At 35.9% G+C, this 26,594-nt stretch overlaps 1 protein-coding gene across 17 annotated transcripts in view; it reads right to left on the minus strand.

Annotated features, from left to right (window-relative positions):
* ROBO2 (roundabout guidance receptor 2) overlaps window positions 1–26,594 on the minus strand; it is a 609,497-nt gene that overhangs the window by 165,586 nt on the left and 417,317 nt on the right. For all 17 annotated transcript variants that reach the window (XM_058731736.1, XM_058731730.1, XM_058731733.1 and 14 more), the window contains exons 3-4: window positions 14,864–15,021; window positions 11,906–12,026 (exon numbers count right to left, since the gene is read on the minus strand). In XM_058731736.1, coding sequence (XP_058587719.1) covers window positions 11,906–12,026; window positions 14,864–15,021 — 279 coding nt within the window. The remainder of the gene's footprint in view (window positions 1–11,905; window positions 12,027–14,863; window positions 15,022–26,594) is intronic.

Here is a 26,594-nt window from a genome sequence, read left to right on the forward strand (position 1 = left end):
TCTTAAATATAAAAGCTGTCAATCTGATTTTTTTCTTAAACAAAAATCACCATTATTATTAATTATTGTAAACTACTGTCATACATAATTTTCTAAGGCCACTTCAATTATCTTCTCCTCAGTGTTTCACAGATTTACCCATTTTTTCTTTACTTAACTTTTATGTTTCTTTATTTCTCTAGTGTTCAGGTTCAGTTTTCCCATCCTTTACTTCTTGTTGTTAATTTGCACCTATCACCCTTAATTTGCATTTTCCACTCCTCTACATATAGCTAGGGAAAAATAAATCCCTGTCCATGAAAATTTTACCATCTAAGAGAAATATAAAACAAACAGTAGTTTTACAAATCTCTAAACACCTGAATTTCTTGTCTAGTTTCTTCCCTTTTTGATAATGGTCTGATACAGGACACATTACCACTTAAGATTTCATTAGCACATGTCTCCAAATCATAGGCAGTCCAATAGTTCTACTTATTGAAGTAGAAAGAGAAATCAAGGAAAAGAAAGATGAAATCCATTGGGAATTGACACAATTTGTCTGGCCATATGGTCATATTTAGTCACTTAAGACTTTAGTTTCAAACCCAATTTAAAAATGTCAATAGTGGCATAAAAAAAATTGAAACATATTTAGAAAAAAAAATCTTTAAAGAAAATCAATCACTTCAAGTAGCATATATTAAGAATACAGGATGGAAGTACATAATTTTATTGACTAAATAAGATCTAGATTTATAAAATAAATGTGTAAGTTGCAATAGACATATTTTATTGCATTAAAGTCAACAATCATTGGCATTCAGAAGGAAGACAACTCCATCTCTCCACCGTGAAGTTGACAGTAAGGATCAAAATTTTCTCTAAAACAGTGACCTGTATATTAAGCATTAAGTACCTGCACTCTGAGACCCCAAAATCCCAAGCCATAAAACAGGCAAATAGAAATTCTCATGGAGAGGTTTTTTTAATGAAGAATTTAGAAATAAAGCATAAGAACTTGGAAGGGGGAAAAAAAAAAGTTGCTCCTAATTAGATTTTAGGTAGTCAGAATCAATTAACAGTTAAGTGTTCCCCACCCCACCCCTGCCCAAAGACAGAACAAATCTGCATGTTGGATGCAGTCATTTTGTATTATTCTTTTGAACCTTGGCCACTACATGCTCCCAACAACTATTTTAGCACTGGCTAGTTGATACTGAGCTACTGTTTCTGGCGGCAAATAGGCAACAGGATCAGTATAGTATCTTCATATGAGTGCTTAGAATGTTAATAGCAAAAATGAATCATTAGCCCAGAAAGCAGGATTGACTTGTTTTCTTTGCAATCACTCAGGGATGTTCATTCGATTCATCTAAAACTGAAATACCCAATATTAAAAGACAGCTAAGCCACTGTTGATGTCACTTGAGATTGAGAAATGAGGAATTTTCCTGCCCCCTTTGATTTTAATGAGCGTATTGTGCTACAACCTCGTATATGGACAGAAGTCATTCCCTCACCCACTCTTCCATTTAGCACATATTAACACAGCTTTTCCTATGTCAGGCTTTGAGCTTAGTAGCTGGTGAACAGCCAGCAGCTTGGTTTCATCAGAAAAGTGGTGGGATGGGCACCTGGGTGGCTCAGTTGGTTAAGCTTCCTACTTCAGCTCAGGGCATGATCTCACAGTTAGTGAGTTCAAGCCCCGTCAGGGGCTCTGTGCTGATAGCTTAGAGCCTAGAGCCTCCTTCAGATTCTATGTCTCCCTCTATTGCTCTTTCTCCCCTACTTGCGCTCTGTCTCTCTCTCAAAAATAAATAAATATTGACAAAAATTTTTTTTAAAAATTAAAAAAAAAAACAACAAAAAAAGAAAAGTGGTAGGAAATGAAGCCAGTCAGATAGTGAATGGCAAGACCATGAAGGGCCTTTCAGGCCATGTCAAGGAATGTGAGTTCTGCCCTAAGAGTGATAGAGAGATGTTGAAGTGTTTTAAGTACAGAAGCAACATTTTAAATAAACATGTGAAAAAGATTGTGTTGGCAGATCTGTGAAAGATGAACTAGAAGAGAAATATGAAGCAGTGAATTAGGTCAAATGGATTTTATAAGAAATTACTTCAGCTTTGGCTGACACGATGGTTCTATGGATATGGAAAAGGGGCAGAATGAAAAGGTATCAAAACTGGGTGATCAATCAGAAGTGGATATTGAAGAAGAAAAGTCTAAAAGGATTCTCAAGTTTCCATTTAGCAGATTGGAACAGATTGGCAGGTAAAGCATGGATATGGGGTGTGTATGTCTATGTGTGTGTAGATCATTTCATCACAGAAATGCTAGACAGGGGAAAAATGAACACATATGCTTAAGCCATTGCTGATCAGGTTTCTGTTACTTGAAGTTAAATGCATTCTTTTTTTTTTTTTTTTTTTTTTTACATTATTTATTTTTGAGAGACAGAGACAGAGTATGAGCAGGGGAGGGGCAGAGAGAGAGGGACACACAGAATCAGAAGCAGGCTCCAGGCTCTGAGCTATCAGCACAGAGCCCAACACGGGGCTCGAATCCACAAACTGTGAGATCATGACCTGAGCCGAAGTCTGACGCTTAACCGATTGAGCCACCTAGGTGCCCCGAAGTTAAATGCATTCTTATTTAAGAAGATAAAGGAGGCTACTTACAAAATAGAAGGGAAAAAGAAAAAGTAAACGTGATCATACCTAGATATAGAAAAGCTCTTGAATTTCTTTTTTTTTTTTAATTTTTTTTTAACGTTTATTTATTTTTGAGACAGAGAGAGACAGAGCATGAACGGGTGAGGGTCAGAGAGAGAGGGAGACACAGAATCGGAAGCACGCTCCAGGCTCTGAGCCATCAGCCCAGAGCCCGACACGGGGCTCAAACTCGTGGACCATGAGATCGTGACCTGAGCTGAAGTCGGACGCTTAACTGACTGAGCTACCCAGGCGCCCCAAAGCTCTTGAATTTCAAAAAATAAAAATAAAAAATAAAAAGGGAATCAAAAGGAACTTAAGCATGGTGAAGATATTTTATCAGAAATTAAATCAAAACCTCTTTTTAAAACTAGTATGCTAGGGGTACCAGGGTGGCTCAGTCGGTTAAGCATTGGACTCTTGCTTCATCTCAGGTCATGATCTCATGGTTTTGTGAATTTGAGCCCCACATGGACTCTCTGCTGATGGCATGGAGCGTGCTTGAGATTCTCCTTCTTTCTCTGTCCCTCCCCAACTCACACTCTTTCTGTCTCTCTCAAAATAAATAAATAAACTTTAAAAGTAATGCTAAAATCATGCCTATTAAAATCAGGAACATGATGGACATGCCAACATTAGTAATCAATAAGAAAAAGAAAGAAAAGTGTGCGTATTGGAGAATAGAATAACAATTTTGATAATCGATAATTGCAACAAAAAATAAGAACTATATACGATCAATGTAGTAATGTTGACAGTATTAGAAAATGGGTGCTTTTAGAAAAAATGTGACAAATTCATACACTGCAAAATTAGTAAGTCACTGGAATCTTAAAGCTATTTCTATCTATCATCTATCTATCTATCATCTATCTATCTAACATGGAAAATTTTCATGACATGATGCTAACTATAAAATAAATTGTATAACAGTATGTGAGACTAGTTCCATTAAAATACACATGAATATTTTCAGGCAAAGATTTTGTATGCTTTCTTTAACATACTACCTGCCACAAAATTGCAACATATGAATGCAATTAACCCAAAGGATAAACTTTACATTAGACTTATTCTGAAACTATAATTACTAAAACTAAAGTTGTCTCTTTATCCAGGGGACAGCATCAGGATCCTTGAGGGTTTTATGGCTTTCATACATGTTCTAAGCCCCACTGTTTTATATGGAGACACGTGGAAGAACCTGATTTATAATTCAAGAAGGAAGATATAGGATCCCCTGCTGCTGTTCTGATGAACCCAGCAGGGGTGGACAACTTTGCAATGAACTTTTTCTACTCCCTTCTGCCCTCAAGCAGAGTCTAGTTGCCTAGCAACTAAATAACCACAGGAGAGTATGTGGTATAAAATTTTTGGAAGTCTAGAATTGGCTCATGATGGAAATGTAATTCAATTGACAGGAAAGAGAAAAGACAATGCAAATAAAAGTCATTTGCACATATAGGAGACATCAAGATGGGTTTTATACTGGAGTAACTTAGGTTACACCTTCCAACAAAGTGACACTGACATTTACTAATACATTGGAGTTTGGTCACAACTTTTAAAGTATTATTCTGGGAATATCCGTAGTGCCCATTACAGTAATTATCCCTAAATTGTATTATTCATTATTCTAATTGTTTTCTGCTAATTATAATAAAATCACCTTCTACTACAATTTAACTGCTTACAAAAAATGGTATGTTAAAAACTGTAGGTTTGCCTAACATTTATTAAATGGAAATATATTTTTTGTAAGAATCATTTTCCAGTTTCCTTAACTAGACTTTATTTCCAGAAAAATCTGGGAATCAGAAACATGAATATTGAAGACTAAAGAAGTTGTACAGGCAGAAAACATATTTTTAAAGGCTTTGCCTTTGCAGTGACTATTATTATTCTAAGCCAAACAAAAGGTGTGCTTTCAGACACAAATTATAAAAAATATAAGGAAATGTCTTGGGATTTGCTGTTTTATGTCAAAATGATCTGCAAATAAATGTAAAGTTATAAGGATTAGATGGTAAATTGGTAAGTAATCCCATTTGATACCCATTAATGCCCCAGGAGTTTGTACCCCATGAAACTTTGCACAATCAAAATAAATATATATGAAACATCCTGAACTACTAAATAATGAGAAAAATTAATTTTGAGGCATGTAAATAAGGTCACTGATTTTTCCATGTTATCACCTTATGTCTGATCACATATTGAAAACTCGGGAAAAATCTCAAGGGCTGTTTCTTAACTGCTTATCAATTAGATTAGAGTCCCTCTGAATGGCCTGATCCCTAATTATATAGCCTTGGAGTGATCAAAGGCAATGTCTTTGCCAATGCAATTAACATTTTTTTTTATGTGAGATTAACTGGATTTGAATCACCTGCATAACTTGCTTACAAGGTTAATCTCTCTTGAGACAGTAGTGTTGTTTGGCAGTGTGGTACTATGTAAAGTACAGCTCTCAAGTAGTCAGGTCAATTTAGTTTCAAATTGGCATTCTGGAAAATCCAACTGTGTGTGGCTATAATAAAATCAAATGCCAAGTCTCACTGTAGTTATGCCAAGAGTGTTGAGAAAACAAAATGTTCAAATTAATACAAATTACAATAAATCTGAAATGGGGTTGCATAATATCTCTTAAGTTTCTTATTTACATGCTACAGTGAAAGAAATTAAATCCCCACTGAACAAGTTTCTCTTTTCAACTGCATTGAATATGGCTGTAAAATTGGCAATGGCTGTGTCATGACAGCTCTTACTAGGATAATCTTAACAATTTTTTAAATAATCTTTGCTTGACATTATGAAACTGGTGTTACAGCAATAATCACATAGGTAAGTCCTTTAGGTCCTATAAGACCAAAGGCATGAAATAAAAGGACAGGAGAAGTAACCACTGCTTGTAAACCTTATCTTAACTTTAGCTGACCTGGAAGTACTTGCCAAGCTATAGTGTCTATTAACCTGGGAAGTCAGATGGCTAGCATTAGTATGTCTCTTTTTATTTTACTGGGTATGCATGAGGGGAGAGGGTTATGATAGCCATTGAATGTGAATTATTGTGCCCTTCCAAAACAGACTGGATGATAATGATCAGTCTGTCTGAATGTGATTAAATAAATCCTGGCTGCATTAATTTTTTTCTTGCCAAGAATTTTCTTTGTCTGAGAGAAGTCATCCTGTGAAGTAAAGACAAACATAGGTAAATGTTTTCAGAGGGGAAAAAATGCTTCTCTCACCATATCTTGGAGGCAAAGTTTCATGTTATTGTTGATAATGTGATGTAAAAGGTCTATTCATCTTACCACTATATTAAATCATTTAAACAGGGTTTGGCACATGGGAGGTGCTCAGGGGATGTTTGTTAAATGAGAAAATGAATAAGAAATGTTTTGCTGTTTTAAAGTTTGCAAGAAAATATTATTTAAAAGATAGCTTTCAATAATAGTCTTAATTTTAATAGACTTATATTTGGAATTCTTAAGTGAAGGCCAGAGTACATCAGTAAAACTTAGATATTTCTTATGGTTTGGCTCTAAGGTATCTTCTCTAATACCTTTGCCTACTGGTATCTCAAATACAGTCAGGCCACCACCTAAAATCTCTAATCTAATAACTGAAAATCAACATCAACAGCCCTAAATTCTGTCCTCATTGCCAACGAATGGCTACTTCCCAATCTGATCATTGTACAGTGAAAGCCATCAGTTGACACAGAGTTTCCAATAGTCTTTTTAGTGAGCAGCTATTAAATATGAATGAACAACAGTAGATCACTTGCTATTTGAAGAAAGCCTCCAGTGTAAAAGACAGAACAAGGGAGAAAAGGAAGTGGGGAGGGAGTCAGAAAAAAATGAAGCAGGAAGCATCACAAGAAAGTTTTATTTGAAAAAAAAAAGTTATTAAAATCCTGTGACACAAGAGAATTTAAACTATCCATGAAACAAGAACAGAATATGATAAATGAGGAAGAATGAGAGAAAAGAAAGACCTGGGAAGTTTCACATCTAATTAGTAAATATATATTTGACATATAAACTGAATAAAAATTATGGGAAAGGATAATTCACTAAATTGTTTAGTAATTTTCAGATTGAAATTGTTCACCAAGTAAAGGGAAAAAAAGTGGCAAACAAGGCATAGTATTGAAACATTTTAGAACACTGGAATAATGATATAGCACTAAAACTGGAAAGAGGAAAGAAAGAAAGAAAGAAAGAAAGAAAGAAAGAAAGAAAGAAAGAAAGAAAGAAAGAAAGAAAGAACAAAGGAAAGAAAGAAAGATCACATAGGAGTCAGAAGCACAGTAGACTTCCCAAAGCAACAGTAAAGCTGAATGATTTTGGAGGAGAGATTTTAGTATTATAGGCAAAGTTTTTTGTTTTTGTTTTGTTTAACTACATTTTATAACCAGCCATAGTATCAATTAAGTTTCAGATCGAATACATGCTTTTTACCCTGAAATTTATTCTAGGCTCCAGTCAAATAGAAAGCAGGAGAGAAACACTGTTCTGATATAGGAGTTAACCAGGAAAGAAACAAATACAGGATGCAACAAACAGGAAATCCAGCATGAGAGAAAAGGGGAGTAAATGTCAGGATGAAATTCTGGAGTAGATCTGAACAGCATCCAGCCTAGTTAGATTGGCAGGAAGTCTAAGGCCTCCAGAAAGGCAGTAGCAAAGACGAACTTAAGAGCTAAGTAGAATTTAGAGGATTTTAAACGTTCTGTTAGAGATTTCAAGAGTTCATGACAGGGGTAGACAAACATAACTAAAAGGAAAAAATGGCTTTATTGTTAATTTGAAGAACAAATAAGTGCCAGAAAAGAAATGCCATCATAATAGTGTAACATTTGCTCACAGTCCATATTTACATGGTTCTAATCACTCAAATTCGGAATCTTAATACAACCCATGTTTCTAAAGTCTATCTACTGAAGGAAAGAAAGAAGGGGAAGTAGAGGTGAGAAGGTAGAGAAGGGGATATAAATGGGTCAAATCATCATCTTCCAAATAGGAAGCCAAAATAATGTATAAAACTGCAGAATAAGGATATATGTAGAAATATAGAAATAAATCCCAGAAGAAAAGATAAAACAGGCTTGTAGTTAAGTTCAAGATGAGGACTGTGTGTGTGTGTATGTGTGTGCGTGTGTGTGTTTGTGCGAGTGTGTATTGGAAGGAGGGGTGGGGCTAGTTATTTTTGTATTTCATTATAAGTTTGGTAATATTTCTAATGTCTATTAGTAGTGTAACATAAAATGTATTTTCATGGATTACTTTGATAAGCATTTAAAAATCATTTGGAAAAATTTATGTCATTTTTAAGCGACACTGAAATTTTGGATAAAAGATATCCCAAACCTACCCATAATTATAAATTCAATTCTAGTTTCTCTGACAGCAGGATCTTTAGAACTTAATTGATATACATAAAGTGCTAGGGAGTATTCTTTTTGAAGGCATCTAGACTGTGCCATAGATTTTAGTGTCCATTTACGCTTTGATGCCTACTTCTTAATTTTATATTTGGTACTGTCCACTTAACTAAGCTGTTATTTATGACCAACATCTATTAAAGAAAAACAAATAGAATAAATGATTCGTGGAGTATGGAATAGTAACATTTTGAAAATTAAGTTACACTGATCATGTCTTTGTCTAAATAGCAGATTTTTACAAGATAAACTGAAATGTTCAAACTAAACAACTTCCAAGTCCAAGCCCACACACTAAAGAATCAAAATACTTGTGGATGGCTGTTGGATACCAAAGACCTGTTATTCCTTTCACTGTTTTTCTTGCCATTTACAAGTGAATTAGAATTATACGTTTTGAGCAATTAACACCATCAATTACTTTTTGTGTATAACATGCTTAAATTTTTTTTAAACATTTATTCATTTTTTGAGAGACAGAGAGAGACAGAGTGTGAGTGGGGGAGGGCCAGAGAGAGAGGGAGACACAGAATCTGAAGCAGGCTCCAGGCTCTGAGCTGTCAGCACAGAGCCTGATGCGGGGCTTGAACCCACGGACTGCAAGATCAATGACCTGGGCCGAAGTTGGGTGCTTAACCGACTGAGCCACCCAGGTGCCCCTGGGTATAACATACCTTAAAGTAAAGATCGAGTTGCAAAGAACATTTAAAATCTTCTGTAGCTACAGAGTGATCACAGTAGCCAATTTTTTTTTTTTCTTTTTAAGCAGAATTTCTGCTACATGAAAATAAAATTGAGAGCGGGGAGGGGAAAAATGTACCCAGTTATACTTTTATAAACCCTAGGTCAGAAATAATAATATCTAACAATGATGAAATATAAAGAGGTTTATTAGAAAATGTGTATGGATACAAAAGCACCCAAATAAAATAAAGAATTCCCCATTATACATAGGACACTGGTTATTTTCTCTAAGAACTGAACAAAGTACCTCTCTCAGGCAATCCTTGTCACATCCTTGATTTGGACAATCACTACTGTTATGTTTTATTTCTGGGTTCAGATGATGTTTTCTTATCAATAATGGAATTTTAGTTTTTCCTTCAACTTAATACTGTACTTATAACCCCCAGGTCAGTTCTGACTAGTTTACACCATCAGATAAATGTTCTTAGTTTCTTAAATCAATTCTTCCAGAGGTACTGCCCCTAGACAAATCCAATCTCTTTGCTTTATGGCTATTTTCAAAATAATTTAGAAGTTCCCCTGTAACTCCTGACATGTCTAAGGACCTCCTATATTTCCCATCATGTCTTTAGGGAACATGAGGTAAATATTTCATAACACAGTCACATTTTGGTAAGTCTAATTGCTTTGGTAATGACATTAAACCCTTTCAATTTCCTTTTGAAGGCAGTATGTACTTTTGGAATGCAACATTTTTCTCTTCCAAAGCTTGTGGCAGTTACAGAAAAATAGTAATGAGTGCTTCTTTAAATAGAACAGCTGTACATGTGGGTTTTCAATGCTAATGTTCAGTGACCACTAATTTCATATCTTACCAGGAAAAAACTGTATTTTATTCATTATGGAGTGAAGCACATTTTGAGACTCTTATAGCTGACTGCATGAAATTGAAGGGCAAACTGATACTTGCCTGAGCTCTGCGGGACAGAAATTTACATGCATACTTTGAGCAATTTTATTTTTACTATTCAATTCCTTTAATGAATTATGGACTTTCTCCTGGTTTGGTCATTTGGGACTTCAAGCTGCTTAGTATCCATACGGAGTATTACCAGAGATTACTCGGTACTCAGCGTGATTGAAAAGAGAGGCCTGTTCTCAGGTACACATTCATAAAGCACACCTTAATGCTTTAAATGTAATGGAAATCATAACATGGCTATTTTGCTTTGGGGCGCTCCCATAACACCATGGGATGGCACATCTCAAACTACAAAAGCAGTTTCTTTTGGAATGTATGCAGAATTCTGATGCTTCGCTCAAACATGTTATAATGACCAGCAGTAAGATCTTACTCTAATTCATTAAACCAGAAGATTATTTTGCTGGCACGAAAAATAACTTAAAAATCACACTTATCTCCTATGTTTTAAAAAAAAATCACACAATATCAACAATAGTCAAATATTTTTTTTAATAGTCAAATATTTTTAAGCTACAGATAGATATACACACACATGCATACATACATATACATGTGTGTGTATATATACATGTATGCATATGTGTGTACGTATAGACAAATATCCATACACAGACTTAAGTGGGATTTCAGTGACTTCTGAAGGAATATTTCACTTTCCAATATCTTTAGGATCCCTACTTTCCCCAATTTTCTGTAATTTTATTTCTTTTTCAATTTTTCACAGCTGCCCTATAGCATTTTCCTTTTTTGTTGACTGTGGCATCTTTATTCTACCCAATTTTCTCTTTCCTAATGCTTTGTCCACAATTTCTCTGATACAGATCTAATCAAGTTTTAACCTATGAATTCTATTACTCTGCTAAAGAGTCCCTTGGTTCTGAAATCTGAAGAAACATGAATATCATAGCAATGAGGTAGGGAAGCTGATGGCACTCCATTTACAAAGGCTCCATCTCTGCTGTTTTTCTGCTGGGCCCCATGTACTCATGCTCCATATTTTGCCTCTGAGTAAGCCAAGGAAGCTCTGTTCCCACTTCAAGGGGGAAGCAAGAAAGTTAATCCTTCTCTGAGTTTTGTCTTAGGGCCCAAACACCTGTTAACACCTAAGAAAAGCCAGATCCCAAACACATTCCAGGACGTTAGCTTCAAACAAACTTCAGCTGACACTGGCATTAATACCACCCCTTCTGTGATTTATGGAGTAACACCTATTGTTCACCTGACACTTGCCTTTGATTGGACCCTACCCTGGATTCCTGGACCCTTAGACCCTTTTGAATATAAACCGCTAGTCTCAAGCAACAAACAAAACTCATTCTTCTTTCCTTCAGAGTCTCCCACTCTGTCTGCTATTCTCTGTCATGTATACTATTCAATAAATGCTATTTTCACTTACTCTGGCTCACATTTGATTTCTACCCTGTGTGAAGCCAAGGATCCTTTTGGATGGTCCTCTGGGACTCTCTCCTGGGTTCTTGGACCCAGCCTGCCTGCATTAGCAAGAGAGTTTATGGTTGGTTTGTTTTTTTCCTAATTTTGATTGTATATATTTATATGTGTGTGTGTGTGTGTGTAGCTGGCTAGTTTTTTTTTTTTATCGTAAGCTAAAACTGCAAATATCTAAATTTGAAATTTTTAAAGCAGAAGACAAGTGAAATGTATTTGCACTACACTAAAAAAAAAAAAACCAAAAAAACAAAAAAATTAAAAAAAAACAAAACTTACCCAGTGTCTTACCCATAAAAGATACTTAAAAATACATCACAGTAGATAAACTTTAGATGGATATAATATCTCAAACAGAATTTGAGAAAGATGAATTTTTTTTACATTCTGATGAAAGGGAAAATCCTATAAATATATATGAATAAAGTAAATGAATTATTGTTTCAAAAGTTCTATTTTTCTTCATATCACAGATTTCATCTGACGGATAGAACCAGAAACCAAGACAAATCCAGTCCTTCACTACTCACCATAAGTCATAAGCAACTGTCCTTCTATGTCCTGATGTTTAGTATTAAAACATATTTACAATCTAAGGAAAAGTATATATAAATAGCAATTTATAATTTAAAAGAGAGCTTTACCGAAGACAGTCAGTTCTGCTGGATCACTGTCTCTTTCTCCCACCATATTGGTGCCAACACAGGTATACATCCCTGCATCGCTTTTCCTCGTGTTGGAGATCATCAGTTTTCCACCACGAATCTGTTAAAAATTAAAAAAAAAGAAAGAAAGAAGAGAAAGAGAAAGAAGGAAAGAAGAGAAAGAGAAAGAAGGAAAGAAAGGAGAAAAAAGAGAGAGAGAAAGGAAGGAAGGAAGAAAGGGAGGGAGGAAATGGAAAGGAAAATAAACAGCAAAGGGAAGGTGACTAATAAATCATTTTGAATATTTAAGCACAACATTTTTTTTCCCTCAAGGAAATAGCTCAGTGTCTAAGACAGAAAACTTTCCCAGTATTTTGGCATGTGTCTTTTCTTCTCTTAAATTCTCCTTCAGGATTAACCTCCATATTCCCTTTCTAGAAAATGTGTTTCATTCTTTCTCTCATCTGGTCCTATTTTGAGTCTTGTGAGTGCTTCTTAAATCTTAATGGTTAATCTTCACTCTGAAGTAGGTTGAATGAATTGCTATTGATAATTTGTTACCAGAAAGAAGTACTAAATACCTGCTTTTGGTAATATAATGGAATCCAACAGATCCAGAGTGATTCAACAAGCATTTACCGAGTACCTCTATGGGTTCCGCAGTGTTCTAGGCACTTGAGGTTCAGTAGGAAACCAAATAATAAAAACCTCTGCTTTCATGGAGCTTACATTTCAGTTGTTAGCATTAACTACTTATGTCTTACCTTAGCTGTATTTATGAAATAATTTTTGAAGAAGAGGGCGGGGGGATAAAAATAAATACATTTTTTAATAATGAGTATGAGTTGGTACAAATCATTGGCTTCTAAAATGTGTTCCCTAAATGTTTCCTAAATGAGACACATTTATTGACTGAATAAACCAAAGAAAATGTTAAAATGTCTATTTGTTAAAGAGGATATTGAAGCAGAATTAGGTTTTTAGTAAGTGTATCAGCAACTCATAGCTTCTTTTCCAATTTTGTTTCTTTGTATTTATATAATTCAATGATCTTAACATCACAATGGCTGAGTGTTCTTAAAGAGATATGAGGTAAGAACATGCTGGTTTCCTCTGGCAATTTTTATCTCCTAGGCAAACAAAATCCACATAGGCATGTTTTCATCAGAGATATTTCAGGCTCTAAAACTTGTCATGTCACAAAAAAAGGACTTTCAACTTTGTTTTTCCATGGGACAAAAAGACCATCAACCTGTTCTTAATTAGGTACAGTGGAGTATAATAAACTATAAGTTATAAAAATGTCCATGGAGGCCACTCCTCCTCCCCCTGAAGCTGAGTTTGGCAAAATTACTTGATTTGACAGATGAAACTAAAGAAATGTTTCAATAGAAGGAAAGTGCTAGCACATTGAGACTTATGTTTCCTTGCTGCAGCTGGAATCTTGAGACTACTATGGGAACCAGTCTGAGCAGGCCTGCTGGAAAATTATAGGCCAAGAGAAGAACGAAGATGCCCAACTGGGTGTAAGTCAATTGCCAGACATGTGAGTAAGGTTATCCTAGATCATCTGGCTGCCAACACATCTTTTAAACAAGCCACAGAAGCATGAAAAAACCTAGCAAAGATCAGCCAATCTGGCCCAGAATGAAGAATTGTCATCTTACCCACAAAACAGTCTAAATAAAATGGTTATCATAAGTCTCTGTATTTTGTGGTGGTTTGTACAAAGGGAAAGGTAAATGACGCAAACATGAACTAGAAACCCTTCCACATTGATTTAACTTTGTCACCAGGAACACATTTTCATGTTTAGTACCCAAACACAGACCATTGAGAGCCAAAGTGCTCCCAGTAATGCAGATCCTCATGCTGTCAAGAGTTCAAGCCAGAATCATAGGAATATATATTGTGATCCCCTATATGGCCTGTCCAGTTCTGTTTTATGGTGTAACCATAGTGTGCATGTAAAAAAATCCTCATTTACAAGATATTTTTAAATAGACATCTAGACTGTATGGATTTTTGACAGAAATGTCACATTTGCTCAGAGAAATGGACATGATTTTAAATAAAGTATATTTATTCTCAATAATTGTATTAAATATAAACATTGTATTAGGAATAACCTCAGAAGTTTGAGGCATTTCTACTGTTTCAGTGGACTGGTTCCCATAAGTGTCATAAGCAAAAGTTGAGTGGATTCCACAAAACCATAAAATAATTGCATGTCTTTCCCCTTTTCTACCTCTTTACAATGTTCTGGGTGTTTTGTTTTGAATATTAATTGTGATGAACCTAATCACCAATTTCCCTTGAAGGCAGACTATTTTTCTGCAAGAGCTAAACTGCAGAACCATAAAAGTCATGTTTACTTTGATTTTACTTCATACCTCCTAAACTTTTAAATAAATTCATGTATAAAAGTTTAGTTATAAACATTGAAAAATTGGAAAAGGTGCTTGAAGTACCTATCACCTCGAATCATTTTCTCTTATAATTTTGAAAATGGTGTAAAAAGAAATGTTCTAGGTAATATGGCTCACAGCCATCACCTACCCTTTATCATTCATGTACAGCATGATCAATAAATGTATTTGAGATATTAAAATAAACCAAGTCATCAATATTGTAGTGCAATGATGTATGTATTTGAGATGTTAAAAAACCTAAGTCATCAATATTGTACTGCAAAGACATATTTACATATTCAGATGGGTGCAATTATTACTATATCATCTATACCTGAGTTGTTTAATTTTTGTCTCTTTGAAGACTCATCCTAAAGTTTTTTTTTTTTGGTTTGGGTTACTCCTTTTCAGTCCTTTCAATGCAGTCTAAATGGTAATCAGCATTCAATGTTATTCTACAATTTTATTAACAATAACAAAAAATAAAATGATCCATTTTAAGACTTGATATTCAATCTCTGTAGGAATTAATTTTAATTTAACTCACACTTATTCTTTCTTCCTTGTCATCAATTCGAACTTTGTCTTTTTTCCAGTAGATGGTGGGTTCTGGATGTCCCCTGGGAGGTTGGCACTCCAGGATTGCGGGCTCTCCAGCTGCCACTACAACATCTGTGGGATTTTGCCGGAAGTCATCTCGTAACACTGAAGAAAAATAATTCAATGTTTTTGAAAGAAAATTCAATGACAGCAACTTTAGCTTTCTCTTGCAAAAAGTAACTTCAAATCTTACTTACTTCATTTTAATAAACGTTGAATATTTACTGAGAACATAGCCATGTCCATTTAAAAATATTCTAGAGTCAACCTAAATGTTCAACAGGGAAATGGCTGACTATGTAATCATGTACCTTTGCTATAAATCTAATTTAAAAAATAAGAAAAGCCTAAGGAAAATAAGAAAAGAAATACTTGTGATATAGTTTTGAGATTAAATATTCAAGGTACAAAATTTTTTATGCAGTATGATCCTATTTTCTATAAAGAAAAAACATATATACACATATGTATACAAATGCATTAAAATAAACACCTAAATTATCAAGTTAGACTTAAAAGCCCAAAACAGGTCATGTGCACATGGTCTGTGAGCACGTATGTATGTCAGTCTGGGAGGGGAAGTGGAGTGAGGACTTTTTGAGAATGCCTTTTCTCATGACATGAATATGGACAAGATCCACACTGTTTTCATTACACTTCAGAAGATAGACTCATTGTTCACCCTGCAACGCACTAGCACCCACATACACAGGGCTACATTTTCATTCTCTGCTTCTCCACCTGCCAAGCGACATCTGGGCAGCGTGACATTCAGAGCAGAGATATCCCTTATAGCAGTTTGGCCAGTGTGAATTTCCCCTCCTTTCACTAGGAGAACAGCAGGTTGGACCTCCATTGTAACCTCCGAAAATCTGGCATGCCTGGCTCTCCAAATGTCACCTATCTATCTGTGTGTGCATTTCTTCTGCTGGCAGGATGAAAAGCCTGGAGAAATGACTTGGCCCTATCAGATTGCAGGATGCTGGGTTTCTTTAGCAAATAAGGGCCATGTCTATTTTAGGATAAACATTCAAAAAAGTAGTTCAGACCAGGAATATACCATATACCTCAACAGCCTTTGCTTTGTCTAGCTGCCTTGACTTTCCTATTATTTTATATGCCAACAATGACAACATTGTTTCCTAAGTATATCTAAAGGCAACACACACACACACACACAAAACAAACATATGCACATACAGTTCATTATATCAATGCAAATATATATATATATATATATATATATATATATATATATATTTATTTATATATTATATCTATGCAAATACAGATACATTATATCTATGCAAATATATATATATATATATATATATATATATATATATGTTAAGCTATTTGAAATCAAAATTAGGTAGATTCTGCTAGTCTGTTATGTAAATCATCTGTTACAAACGTGGATTAGGTCAAACCAACTGCCTTTGGTGTGCTATAATGAGACCCACTTCAGCACTCTGCTCCTTTTTGGGCAAAGTCTCTAGGTTAATTGTCATTCTACAAATAAATAAAAATTCCCTGGCCTGAAAATAGCTCCAGAGAGACAACTGAGTGACTTTTAGGGCTTTTCTTCTCTTTTCTCTTGCGACACATCCTTTAACACGGTTTTCCATCTTAATGAAGTCATGGCCCTTTTAGAGATTAGAGAAACTTGTCTCCTTATTGAAGGAACAGTAAGAAAGAATTCAGCACAAATTGCTCACTCTCAGCTTATAAGCTGATTAATTTACTGCCTTTGCTGCTAAGGAAATGTGTTCCATTTTAGCATGGTGAACTGCACATTTTTGGTTCTCTTGTCTCACTGGCAAGAGAGGTGTGATTTATATGCATAGGATTTGCTTCTGAATGGGCTGAGAGAAGAGTGCATTTAATGTGACATTCAGGCAGGGGGATGGGAAGGGGTTAACACCGTGGTTCCCTTTTGCAGGTAAATCCTCCTGGGAAAGCAAGCTGGTGACTCATTTATATTCTAAATACAGAACAGCTGCCTATTTATGCAATGTTAAGACATGCAAAAATATGGTAACAGAGTGGTGAGCACCCCTACAATATCCAGTGCTGGCAACAAATGGTGTTTTGGCAAGCCCTCAATCTGTTCCAAAATGACACATCTGGCCAGTTGAAGGACCTTCTCTAGAACTGGTCCCCTAACAAATGACACGCCAAAAAGCCTCTGCTCAGATGGTACTTAAGGCCATTGCAAATCATTCAGAAACACAGTGTTACATCAATTTGCAACAAGCCAAATTAAGAAAGGAAAAAAAAAAAAAGGTCCTTTGACATGGAGGACAAAAAGGAGAAAAATATCATAACAAACTAAGGACTGCTACTCTTAAACAATGTAACATGTGTTTATGGCGTTCACAAAAAGAAAATGACTCCAATTTGCAAATGAAGCCAAGAAATCTAACATCAACTGTAATTTTAGGCTTTCAGGCTATTCACCCAGAGAGTAGGGTGAGATAATAGTGTAATTGGTACTGTACCCTCTTCAACTTGTAAAATGCTCGTTGGGGTTTTTGGAGCATCCAGTTAATTCATTTTTTGCTTAGTGATACCATTTCTTTTACCTTAAATCTTTGGGGTAATAAAATGTGTTTCTTCTCTGTCTCAATAAAACATTCAAGAGAAACACATCCTTTACACCAGGTCCTAGCACAGAATGTAGAAAACTTACTCTTAGGGAAAAGTGAAGTCATTTTTACTCTTCTCACACCGTACCAAAGGTTAAGTATGTTCTGATATTTGCTTACATGTTTCCGAGGTTTTGATATCCATTCATTAATATTGGCAAAATAAAATAATATTTATTATTTCCAATTTTTATGCTAGTTATTCATTTCTGTCTTGGATTTTGCCCTACATTTTATTGTAGGTGATAAAGAAAAGAAAGTGTTCTTTGCAGTAAAGAATTCATGCATGTGAGGTGAAAGGAAGTAAAATGGTCTTGTAAATGTAGGAAAGCAAAGCAAATCCAAATTAACTCTATATTTTTTTCTCTTTAAGCCCCTATTGTCGAAAGAATTGAGGGCTACATTTTTGATGTGGCTTGACAAATAAGCCAAAGCAAGGGCACACAGCAATACGTGTAATAACTAAAGCTCCAAACAGTTCTTTATGTAGAGTGAAACAAAATAAAGTAAATAAACCTGATTAACTGAGAAAATAATCTGGTTACAATGACAAAAGCTTAGTGGATAGTGATAAATTATGCTTTAAAGAAAAAAAAAGATACAAACAGGTACAGTTTTGATATAGCATTTGTTTGTGGAGCTAAATTTATTTATTTATTTATTTATTTATTTATTTATTTATTTATTTTCAACGTTTATTTATTTTTGGGACAGAGAGAGACAGAGCATGAACGGGGGAAGGGGCAGAGAGAGAGGGAGACACAGAATCGGAAACAGGCTCCAGGCTCCGAGCCATCAGCCCAGAGCCTGACGCGGGGCTCGAACTCACGGACCGCGAGATCGTGACCTGGCTGAAGTCAGACACTTAACTGACTGCGCCACCCAGGCGCCCCGTGTGGAGCTAAATTTAGATACAAAGGTTCAAATCCCCGGGACTGTTGGGGGGGTTCTAATTGGCTAGAACCCAAATATTCATTTCTGTATATGAGCTGAAAACCATAAATGAGAGTACACCCAGCTACTCATAATCTGGGTTAGATTTACATTCTTTTTACATTGACATGCACTGTGACTTAGGAAGTTATTCTGGAAGATCAGAAAGTTTTGAATTACTGTGTGTTTGATAAAATACAGTTCTTAGTCATGACATAAAGATTTGCAACAAATTAATTCAATTCTCCAGAACATAATAAACACAACAAAGGACTTGGCACTGCCCTATAAAATGGTGAAGAAATACGAAACAAGCATGACATGATAATGCCTGTGGTGGGCTTTTTCTTTAATATCCCTCCCTCCTGGCATTTATTTTCATGTGTAATCCCCTTGCCTGTTCTGTGGGCTGGACCTAGTGACTTGCCTTTAATGAATAGGTTATTGTAAACTTATGGAATGTCATCTCCAATACTGGGTTATAAGTGATGATAACTTTCATCTTTCTTTCTCTCTAGCTCTTTTCTCTGTCACTCCCTTTCTTCCTTCATCGAATTCCTTGATCATGTAAGATACCTTTTTGCTCAAAGAAGAGGTCCATTTGACAACAATCTAAAGGCAGCTTCTAGGCAACAGCAAGCAAGGAACTGAGGCTTTCAGTCCAACAAGCTTCCTCAATCGAGCTTTCACATGATAACACAGCCCTAACCAACACCTCACTGCAGCTTTGTGAGAGATCCTTAGAGCAGACAACTAAGATAACTCATATCTGGGTTCCTGATCCACAGATGGAGAATAAATGTATGTTATTTTAAGTCACTGAGTCTTGTAGTTTGTTGCACAAAAACAGGCAACTAATATAATGGCCTGAAAGAATTTTAGATCTAGTTGTGCCTTTACAGCTTATATCTTTGGCTCCTGTTTCCTCATACCACCTTCTTTTACTCACCAGGTCCTCTCCCTTCTGTCCTAAATCAACAGCTGTCAAGAATTTTAAAGACATATATTTTATATCTTTATATGTTTTATAAAGTATTTTATATTTTGTATATTTTTTTACATTTTTATTTTATATTTTGTCAACATAGACAAAGCAAATCATGACTCAGGCATTTCCATCTTAGTTTATTAAGATAAACTAGCAATGACAATGAGATGAGGCTACATAATTAAGAGACCGAAAGATGTATTTCTGAATTACAATGTATGCATGCTTCTAAGTAGTTATTAGAAATACAGAGCCTAGAGAAATTACTGATGAAAGTGTTCATACACACCATTGGATAAAAAACATCACCCGCAACAAACTAAATTGATCATGAGAAAGGTAATCTAAAAAGAAATTATAATTAAAAGCATTGTTAGCAGCAGTAGAAACTGATAGCAGCTCAGAGCAATACTGATAACAAGGTTTCTTTGCCAGCAGGGTTTCTCTCTGTATGTGCCCAGAAACTGTCACAGCTGTGTGGCTCAAGACTTCTCGGTAGAAAACATACAGAGGAACGTCTAATTATCAATGTACATTAGCATATGGTGGTCTGTTGGGTTGAAAATCTCCCCCAGATAGCCCTTTGTTTCCTTATTTTTTCCTGTTCCTCCCTTCAAACGTATACCGTTCCTTCAGGGTCAGCCTCTGACTTAGTCATCTGAAAAGTTTTTCCTTCTATTCTCACACTGGACTAGGTAAGCCTCCAATAGGCTCCCATCTTGCAGGGCATCAGAAGAGCTCATCGAGTGTTCTTGATAGGTTGAATCGATGAACTCCTCTTCAAGAGGTGTGTCGTAGTCTTTTCCTTATCACATTAAACAAACCAAAATACTTTAACTTGATTTTAAAATGTTGTTTAGGAAGAACAGTTTAAGCTGGGTGGATTTAAGAGACAGAATACTTGAATTGCCTACTGATAAGCCCAGAAATATCTAAAATAAAATCCAGTCAGTTCAAGGTCAGAAATCAATCCATCAAAGACACAACAGATTTATGCCAACCAGTAAAACTGTTAGAACAAATTATACTATCGGTATTATAATGGACTAGAAAAAAAATATGCTAGCCATTCCTACAGCTGGTGTATATTGTTTCCCTATTTCTACCACTACCACTACCAGCCCCAACACTGCCTATATCATCACAGGGAATGGGCAGGTGTAATGCCAACCAGAATGAAGCTTAGGTCTTCTAACTCTGAGGAAAGAACACTATCTCCTGCTGTACTAAATGGCTGCTGTTGACAGCCAGGCTGTGACCCCAGGGGGAGCTCCAGTCTGAGGATGAAACGGAGGCCACGCACTTGAACACATCTGGGTTCTTGAGGACCTATCTGGATAAATAAATCCTGAAGACTGGGCTAAATCTGGGCTTTCTAGTTACATGATCTAAACAACCTTTCTTTCATATTTAGACCAGTTTAAATTGAGCTGCCCCCTTTCAACTGAAAGGACCCCACTGACAAGCTCTAGTAACTCTGTATTTTTCTGAAGTTTCAATGACTCAAAGACCAAATACACTGAAAGAGGAATCATCATTCACAACAAACTGTTTTATTATACTTGGTATGATCAAACAAAATATAGTCAGAACAGACAGGCTCGCCACCAGCTAAATAGATGATAAAATCTGATATCTAGGGGACAAGTCATGAGTGGTTTCTTCTGCACAGAAGGGGAATGAGAAAGAAAGGACTCAGTGGGGAGACGTCCTGCTGTGCAAGCTGACGCTCTGGCACTTTGGCACCCCTGCAGCATGCTGACAATTCCAAGCTGAGACACTCTCACCCTCCCACCCCCTGCCCCCGTCTCTACTAAGACTCCCTGTGCAAGCACATTCAGTCGGCAAACGATCCTGATAAACCAGTGATATGAATTGGAGCATGCTGAATAAACAAGGATGCCCTGTGACTTGTTTATTTTCAAGTTCTAGCATTTTGTGAAGCCTGGTAATTCTGCAGGGAATAAAACACACACACACACAATTCACAAGAGGAATGGCCAGCCCCAGATTTCTTAGCTAAGCCTTTCTTCTTGAATCCCTTTTTTTTTTTTAGCTCTGTTCTGTCCTCACCAGCAATATAATTTGAAGTCCTGCTAAGAGTGCCAAGTCTTCCTTAATGTTTTCCATTAATGTTTAAAACTTGCTGAAGGATTCTTAGAAATTGCATGGAAACATCTTGCTCTCTGTAATTTGTATCCATAACCTCTGTAATGCATATGTTCTCCTTGGGGACCAAGTGTTGAGATCATTCATAAACTCTTGGATCACATGTGGCACTGCAAACTGGTGACATCTGACCACAGCAGACTCAAGGCCTGCCTCTGGCAATCATTTCCTTTGCTTTGAGTTAAGGAGCCGGCAGTTGGCCTACCTTCAACACTTGGAAGTCCTATTTTTGGCAAAGCCTAGCATCTGATATTTGACAGGGATCTGCAAACTCTATCCATTAGCTTAGGAGGAAGTTGTGGATTGAAGCTAATTAATGTTTAATCAACTCCCCTTTTTTTCTTCCTTAAAGTGCCATCGTGCACAAAACTGTTCATGTGGGAATGATGCCTCCAGAATCACAGAGAGCTCAAAGGGATGAGAGCATCTTGGAGACGTGCCCAAATATAGTATGTGAGGAGGAGGATGGTGTCTAGAACAGCAGGTATCAGTCTAAACACATTCAAGGCAATGCCTTCCTATATTCAGAAGAAAAACCTCCCCTGGATACCCTCAAAATATTCTGCTCTGATACCCAAACAACTTCCTTCTAGCACCTGCTCCATTTAGGGGTAATTCCAATCTTGGTGACGGAGATGCCTACAACTCTGGGTAATGAAAAAAATAGCACATTGAATTTAAAATTCAGAACTACAGAGGCTAGCATTTTTTTTAAGTATTATGTAATGTTTTTCAGAATGGTAACAAGGGGAATACCAGATTATGTGAAGCTTACAATACTGCGTCCCATTTTCTCTAGATCTAGGTTTGAGTATAAACAAACAAACAAACATACAAATAATCACAACATCTTTATAGGATTTATATTTACAGGCTGATTACAAATAGCCATCTGTCTGCTTCTAGCTTTTCAATCTGTTTCATTTCCCATGAGCCTCAAGTCTTCAGCCAAAGCAGTTAGGCTCTTAGGTACCAGGAAGGCTTGTTACAACTGCTTTGTACATCGCTCTTTTTGCCCATTACCTCCCATTACTTCCTCTCTTTTCTCTTCCTGTTCATTTAATCCTCACTATTAGACCAAATAAAATAAAAGCTTGAGAGCACTGAATATCATATATGCAGATGTGTAAAAGAAAGGAATTCAATACATTTATTTAAGGACACATTTAAATTTAAAATAAACATGAGTATATGTTTAAATTCTAACTTCCGGATTCATTACTGCTGTACAGCTACATCTGTCAATTTGAATAAAGGACTAAAGAGTGCTATCAAGTAAATATTAATGTGCTGCTCCATTGTGGATCCCCATAGATTACCACCCTCCTCCTGCCTTGTTAGTCCTTATCTGAAGGCATTAGTTTTTACAGCATTCCAACACTGCATAGTTCACAGAGGTACACAATCTTGACAGCATCTTCCTGTCATTCCACCCTGTCCCGGTATCAACGGGTTATTACTCCAATATTTCTCTCCCATGGTGTATTCTGATGTGCATGATCAACATGAATTACAATGCCAAGTAACTGCCAGATGTCATGAGTTATAAACTCAATAGTCTAAGGATTATTACACATTAGGGCACCCTACAGTGCAAGGGTGTCCTGGAATTTATGTGTTATTTATTACCTATTGGCAGGGTCTCAAAGTAATCTCACCCCTGCTGATGAAATGAGGGTTGGAAGGAGAAGAAGGTCAAGGTCAACCTTCCTTGTCGAGAATGCCAGTTACTTCTAAACTACTGTTGCTTTATCTTTTTTCCCCTCTACCTGAAACTCAGTGAAATCTCTGAATAAAAGAAATATATATTACAATGCGTTTTTGGACCTTCAACTTAATTATGCTGATTTCACAATTTTCATCATGTTTCCTATTTTAACAACACATTTCACAACCATAACCAGTAGAGGTCCGATTTGGAAGGTAACCATTACGCCATTATAATCCGTAAATCTGAAAATGACCACTTTGAAATCACATTGTTTATTTTCCTGTTTTACACAGGAACATAGACCAACTACATGAGATTTATTTACATTTTTAATGCAACAATGAAAGCATTTAAAAAAAAAATTGTGTCACACATGCCTGTGGACTCTTCAGTCTTTCCCATCCAATATTAAGATTTGCATATGTCCATACCACAAAATATGGCCATTATTCTAAGCTGTCATGAATTTTGCTGAAATGGAAGTAATGTGACATCCTATATTCTTCTAGAAATGTTGTATTTGATTACAACATGACACAAAGTTTGAAATCTTTCCTAATCCAGAATACAGTATATTTATTTTCAAATTGGCTGATTAAAACTAGCTCCATCATTTCTCTATTCTATCTCAAAGACCCAGTAACCTTCTTTTCTTTTGCCACCAAGTGAATTCTGAATGCTGCAGTTAACATTCAGTAATCTCATTACCTATCTAACATAAATCTTCAAAAGCATCACCATGTTTTGACAGCTGAGCAGGAGAAGAAGCAAGGAGCATACATACCCAGGCACTTTTTATGAATGCAAATGTGCTAAAGACCACATTTAAATGATTTCAGAAAACTCATATAACACCATTGACAGCAACTGGAAACAATGTGCTTGACAATTTTCGTTTACCTATGAGAAGCACAATTTCACTTATTCCTGATGCTGAGTCCACAACCCACCTCTACTCCACCCACTGTCATATACTCTATGAAAACAAGCTGACACCAAGAAAACCCAAACAAACAAACAAACAAACAAAAAACCAAATATCATGTTAGGGTAAGGAATACTGACTTCTCATGATGAAAATTTATTGTAGGTGTATTTTCCTGAAAAGTGTTTAAATATTTATTTCAACATTCATGTATACTTTAATCAAAACTTCATATCTTATATGAAACTAGAAAGATGTCATCTTAAGATGGAAGTTTTTAAAAAAATCCCTCTCTTCCTCTGACATATCCTACAGTCATCCTTGGCCGTCCACAGAGTACATGGTCAGCCATAAGGGAATAAATCCAATTGTCTTCTAAGTCTCTGGCTATATTTTTATTCTCTAGGCTCCACTGTTATTGTGAGGACAAGGTAAGTAATACTTTTCATTCCTAAATTACAACGAAGAGTAAATAGAGCCACTTCCTGCTTGGAGAGGTGCCAACTCCCTACATAGAGATAACTGCCTCATTGCATCTGATTGTTTTAGCTTCTGTACCTGAAAGGATACCAAAACTTGATAAGAGTTATCAGAATCCATCAAACCTTCATTATTTTGTCCTAATCAAGGCCATTTGTGATACTACTAAAATTAACAAAGTATTATAATCCCAAATTTTGGCCATTTTTAATCACAAAATATCAACTGCTTCACCCCACTCATCCCCAAAACTGTCTATAAATGGTCAAATTAGAGACATTTTCTTGATGTTTTCAACAAGCAGTCAAATTATAACTCTTCTGAATGTAGGGCAACATATCTAAAATGTGAGCAACAAAAGGAAAATCTGAAGTTGTCAAATGGGATAAATTTCAAAATAAATTAGTAGCTCCCAAATAATCAGATGTTACATATATTTATCCAATGATGTCTGAAACACATGTTTAATACTACTCCTGGCATGTTTCTCCCCACATTTACTTAAAAGAAATAGCTTTGCTTCAGTAAGTTTCCATGAAAAATGGCTTCAATATATCATGAGGATGTTGTCAGTTGACAAAAGTACCAGGTATGGAATTTGGACTAAAATAATCTGTCACTTTCCTACTAATATGCCAAGTAGCCACCAAAAATTTTGTTCATTTCTTGTGAAATCTAAAATCTTCAACTTTACCTATAAGTTGGATCACCATATATAACTCCATACTAAGCACTTTGGAAAACAAAAGGAAGCATTCTTCAGAATGATGCCAGGGCAGTTCCAGCAAATCCAGGTAGGACACTCACCTGCCCCCATCTTTAAGTCTATGTAGTTTACCCTCTAAAACTCTACTATCTCGTCCTTGCCACTCAATCCATAATACTCAACCCACACTGGCCTTTCCTGGAACACAATGAGCTCCTTTCCATTATTGGGCCTTCATGCTGTTGGTTTTCTCTTCCTGAAATGCATCTTACTTCCTCTCCACCATTTGCTCAGGAGCTTTCATGGGAACTGGAACTTGCATTTAATTTATGTTTATGAAAATACTACTATTTTTTAAGGAAGCAATATGGCATTGTGGGTAAAATAATGGATTTAGTCAAAGGATTGGGTTTGACTCTCAGCTCTGCCACTTTATTAACCAGATGGTCTTATACAGTCTGAGCTTCTTCATCTATAAAATGGAGATAATAAAGCTTTTGTCTTTGGATTGTTACAAAGAATTAAAAAAGTGGGGTGCCTGGGTGGCTCAATCAGTTAAGTGTCTGATTTTGGCTCAGGTCATGATCTCATGGTCCCTAAGTTCTTGCCCTATGTCAGGCTCTGTGCTGACAGTGTGGAGCCTAGAGCCTGCTTCAGATTCTGTGTCTCCCTCTCTCTTTGCCCCTCCCCTTGCTCATTCTGTCTCTCTCTCTCTCTCTCTCTCAAAAGTAAAAAAAGAAAAAAACATTAAAAAATTAAAAAAGAATTAAAAAGCAATCTTTCTAAATCACAATGTGACATAAAGGAAGTACTTCATAAATGAGAATTACGCTTGCTGTTGGGAAATAGAAATGCTAGTAAATAAAAAGGGCTTTACAATTCTATTTGTGTATCTAATTTTACATGAGTTCAATGGCTGTCGATTTTTAATTCTTCTGTAAAGAAGTTAATAATATTCAAGAACAATGTGTATAAAATATTTCCTACTTTAATGTCTTGATAGACTGTCAAACTCTATGCAATTGTTAGTAGATAATGATAATTATTGGAGTGAGTACTATAGGAGTTGAGATTTATATATAATAGTATAATTCTAAGTCAAACATATTTAGATATTA

This window comes from Neofelis nebulosa, chromosome 5, assembly GCF_028018385.1.
Source record: "Neofelis nebulosa isolate mNeoNeb1 chromosome 5, mNeoNeb1.pri, whole genome shotgun sequence".
In the NCBI taxonomy this organism is placed as follows: Eukaryota; Metazoa; Chordata; class Mammalia; order Carnivora; family Felidae; genus Neofelis; species Neofelis nebulosa.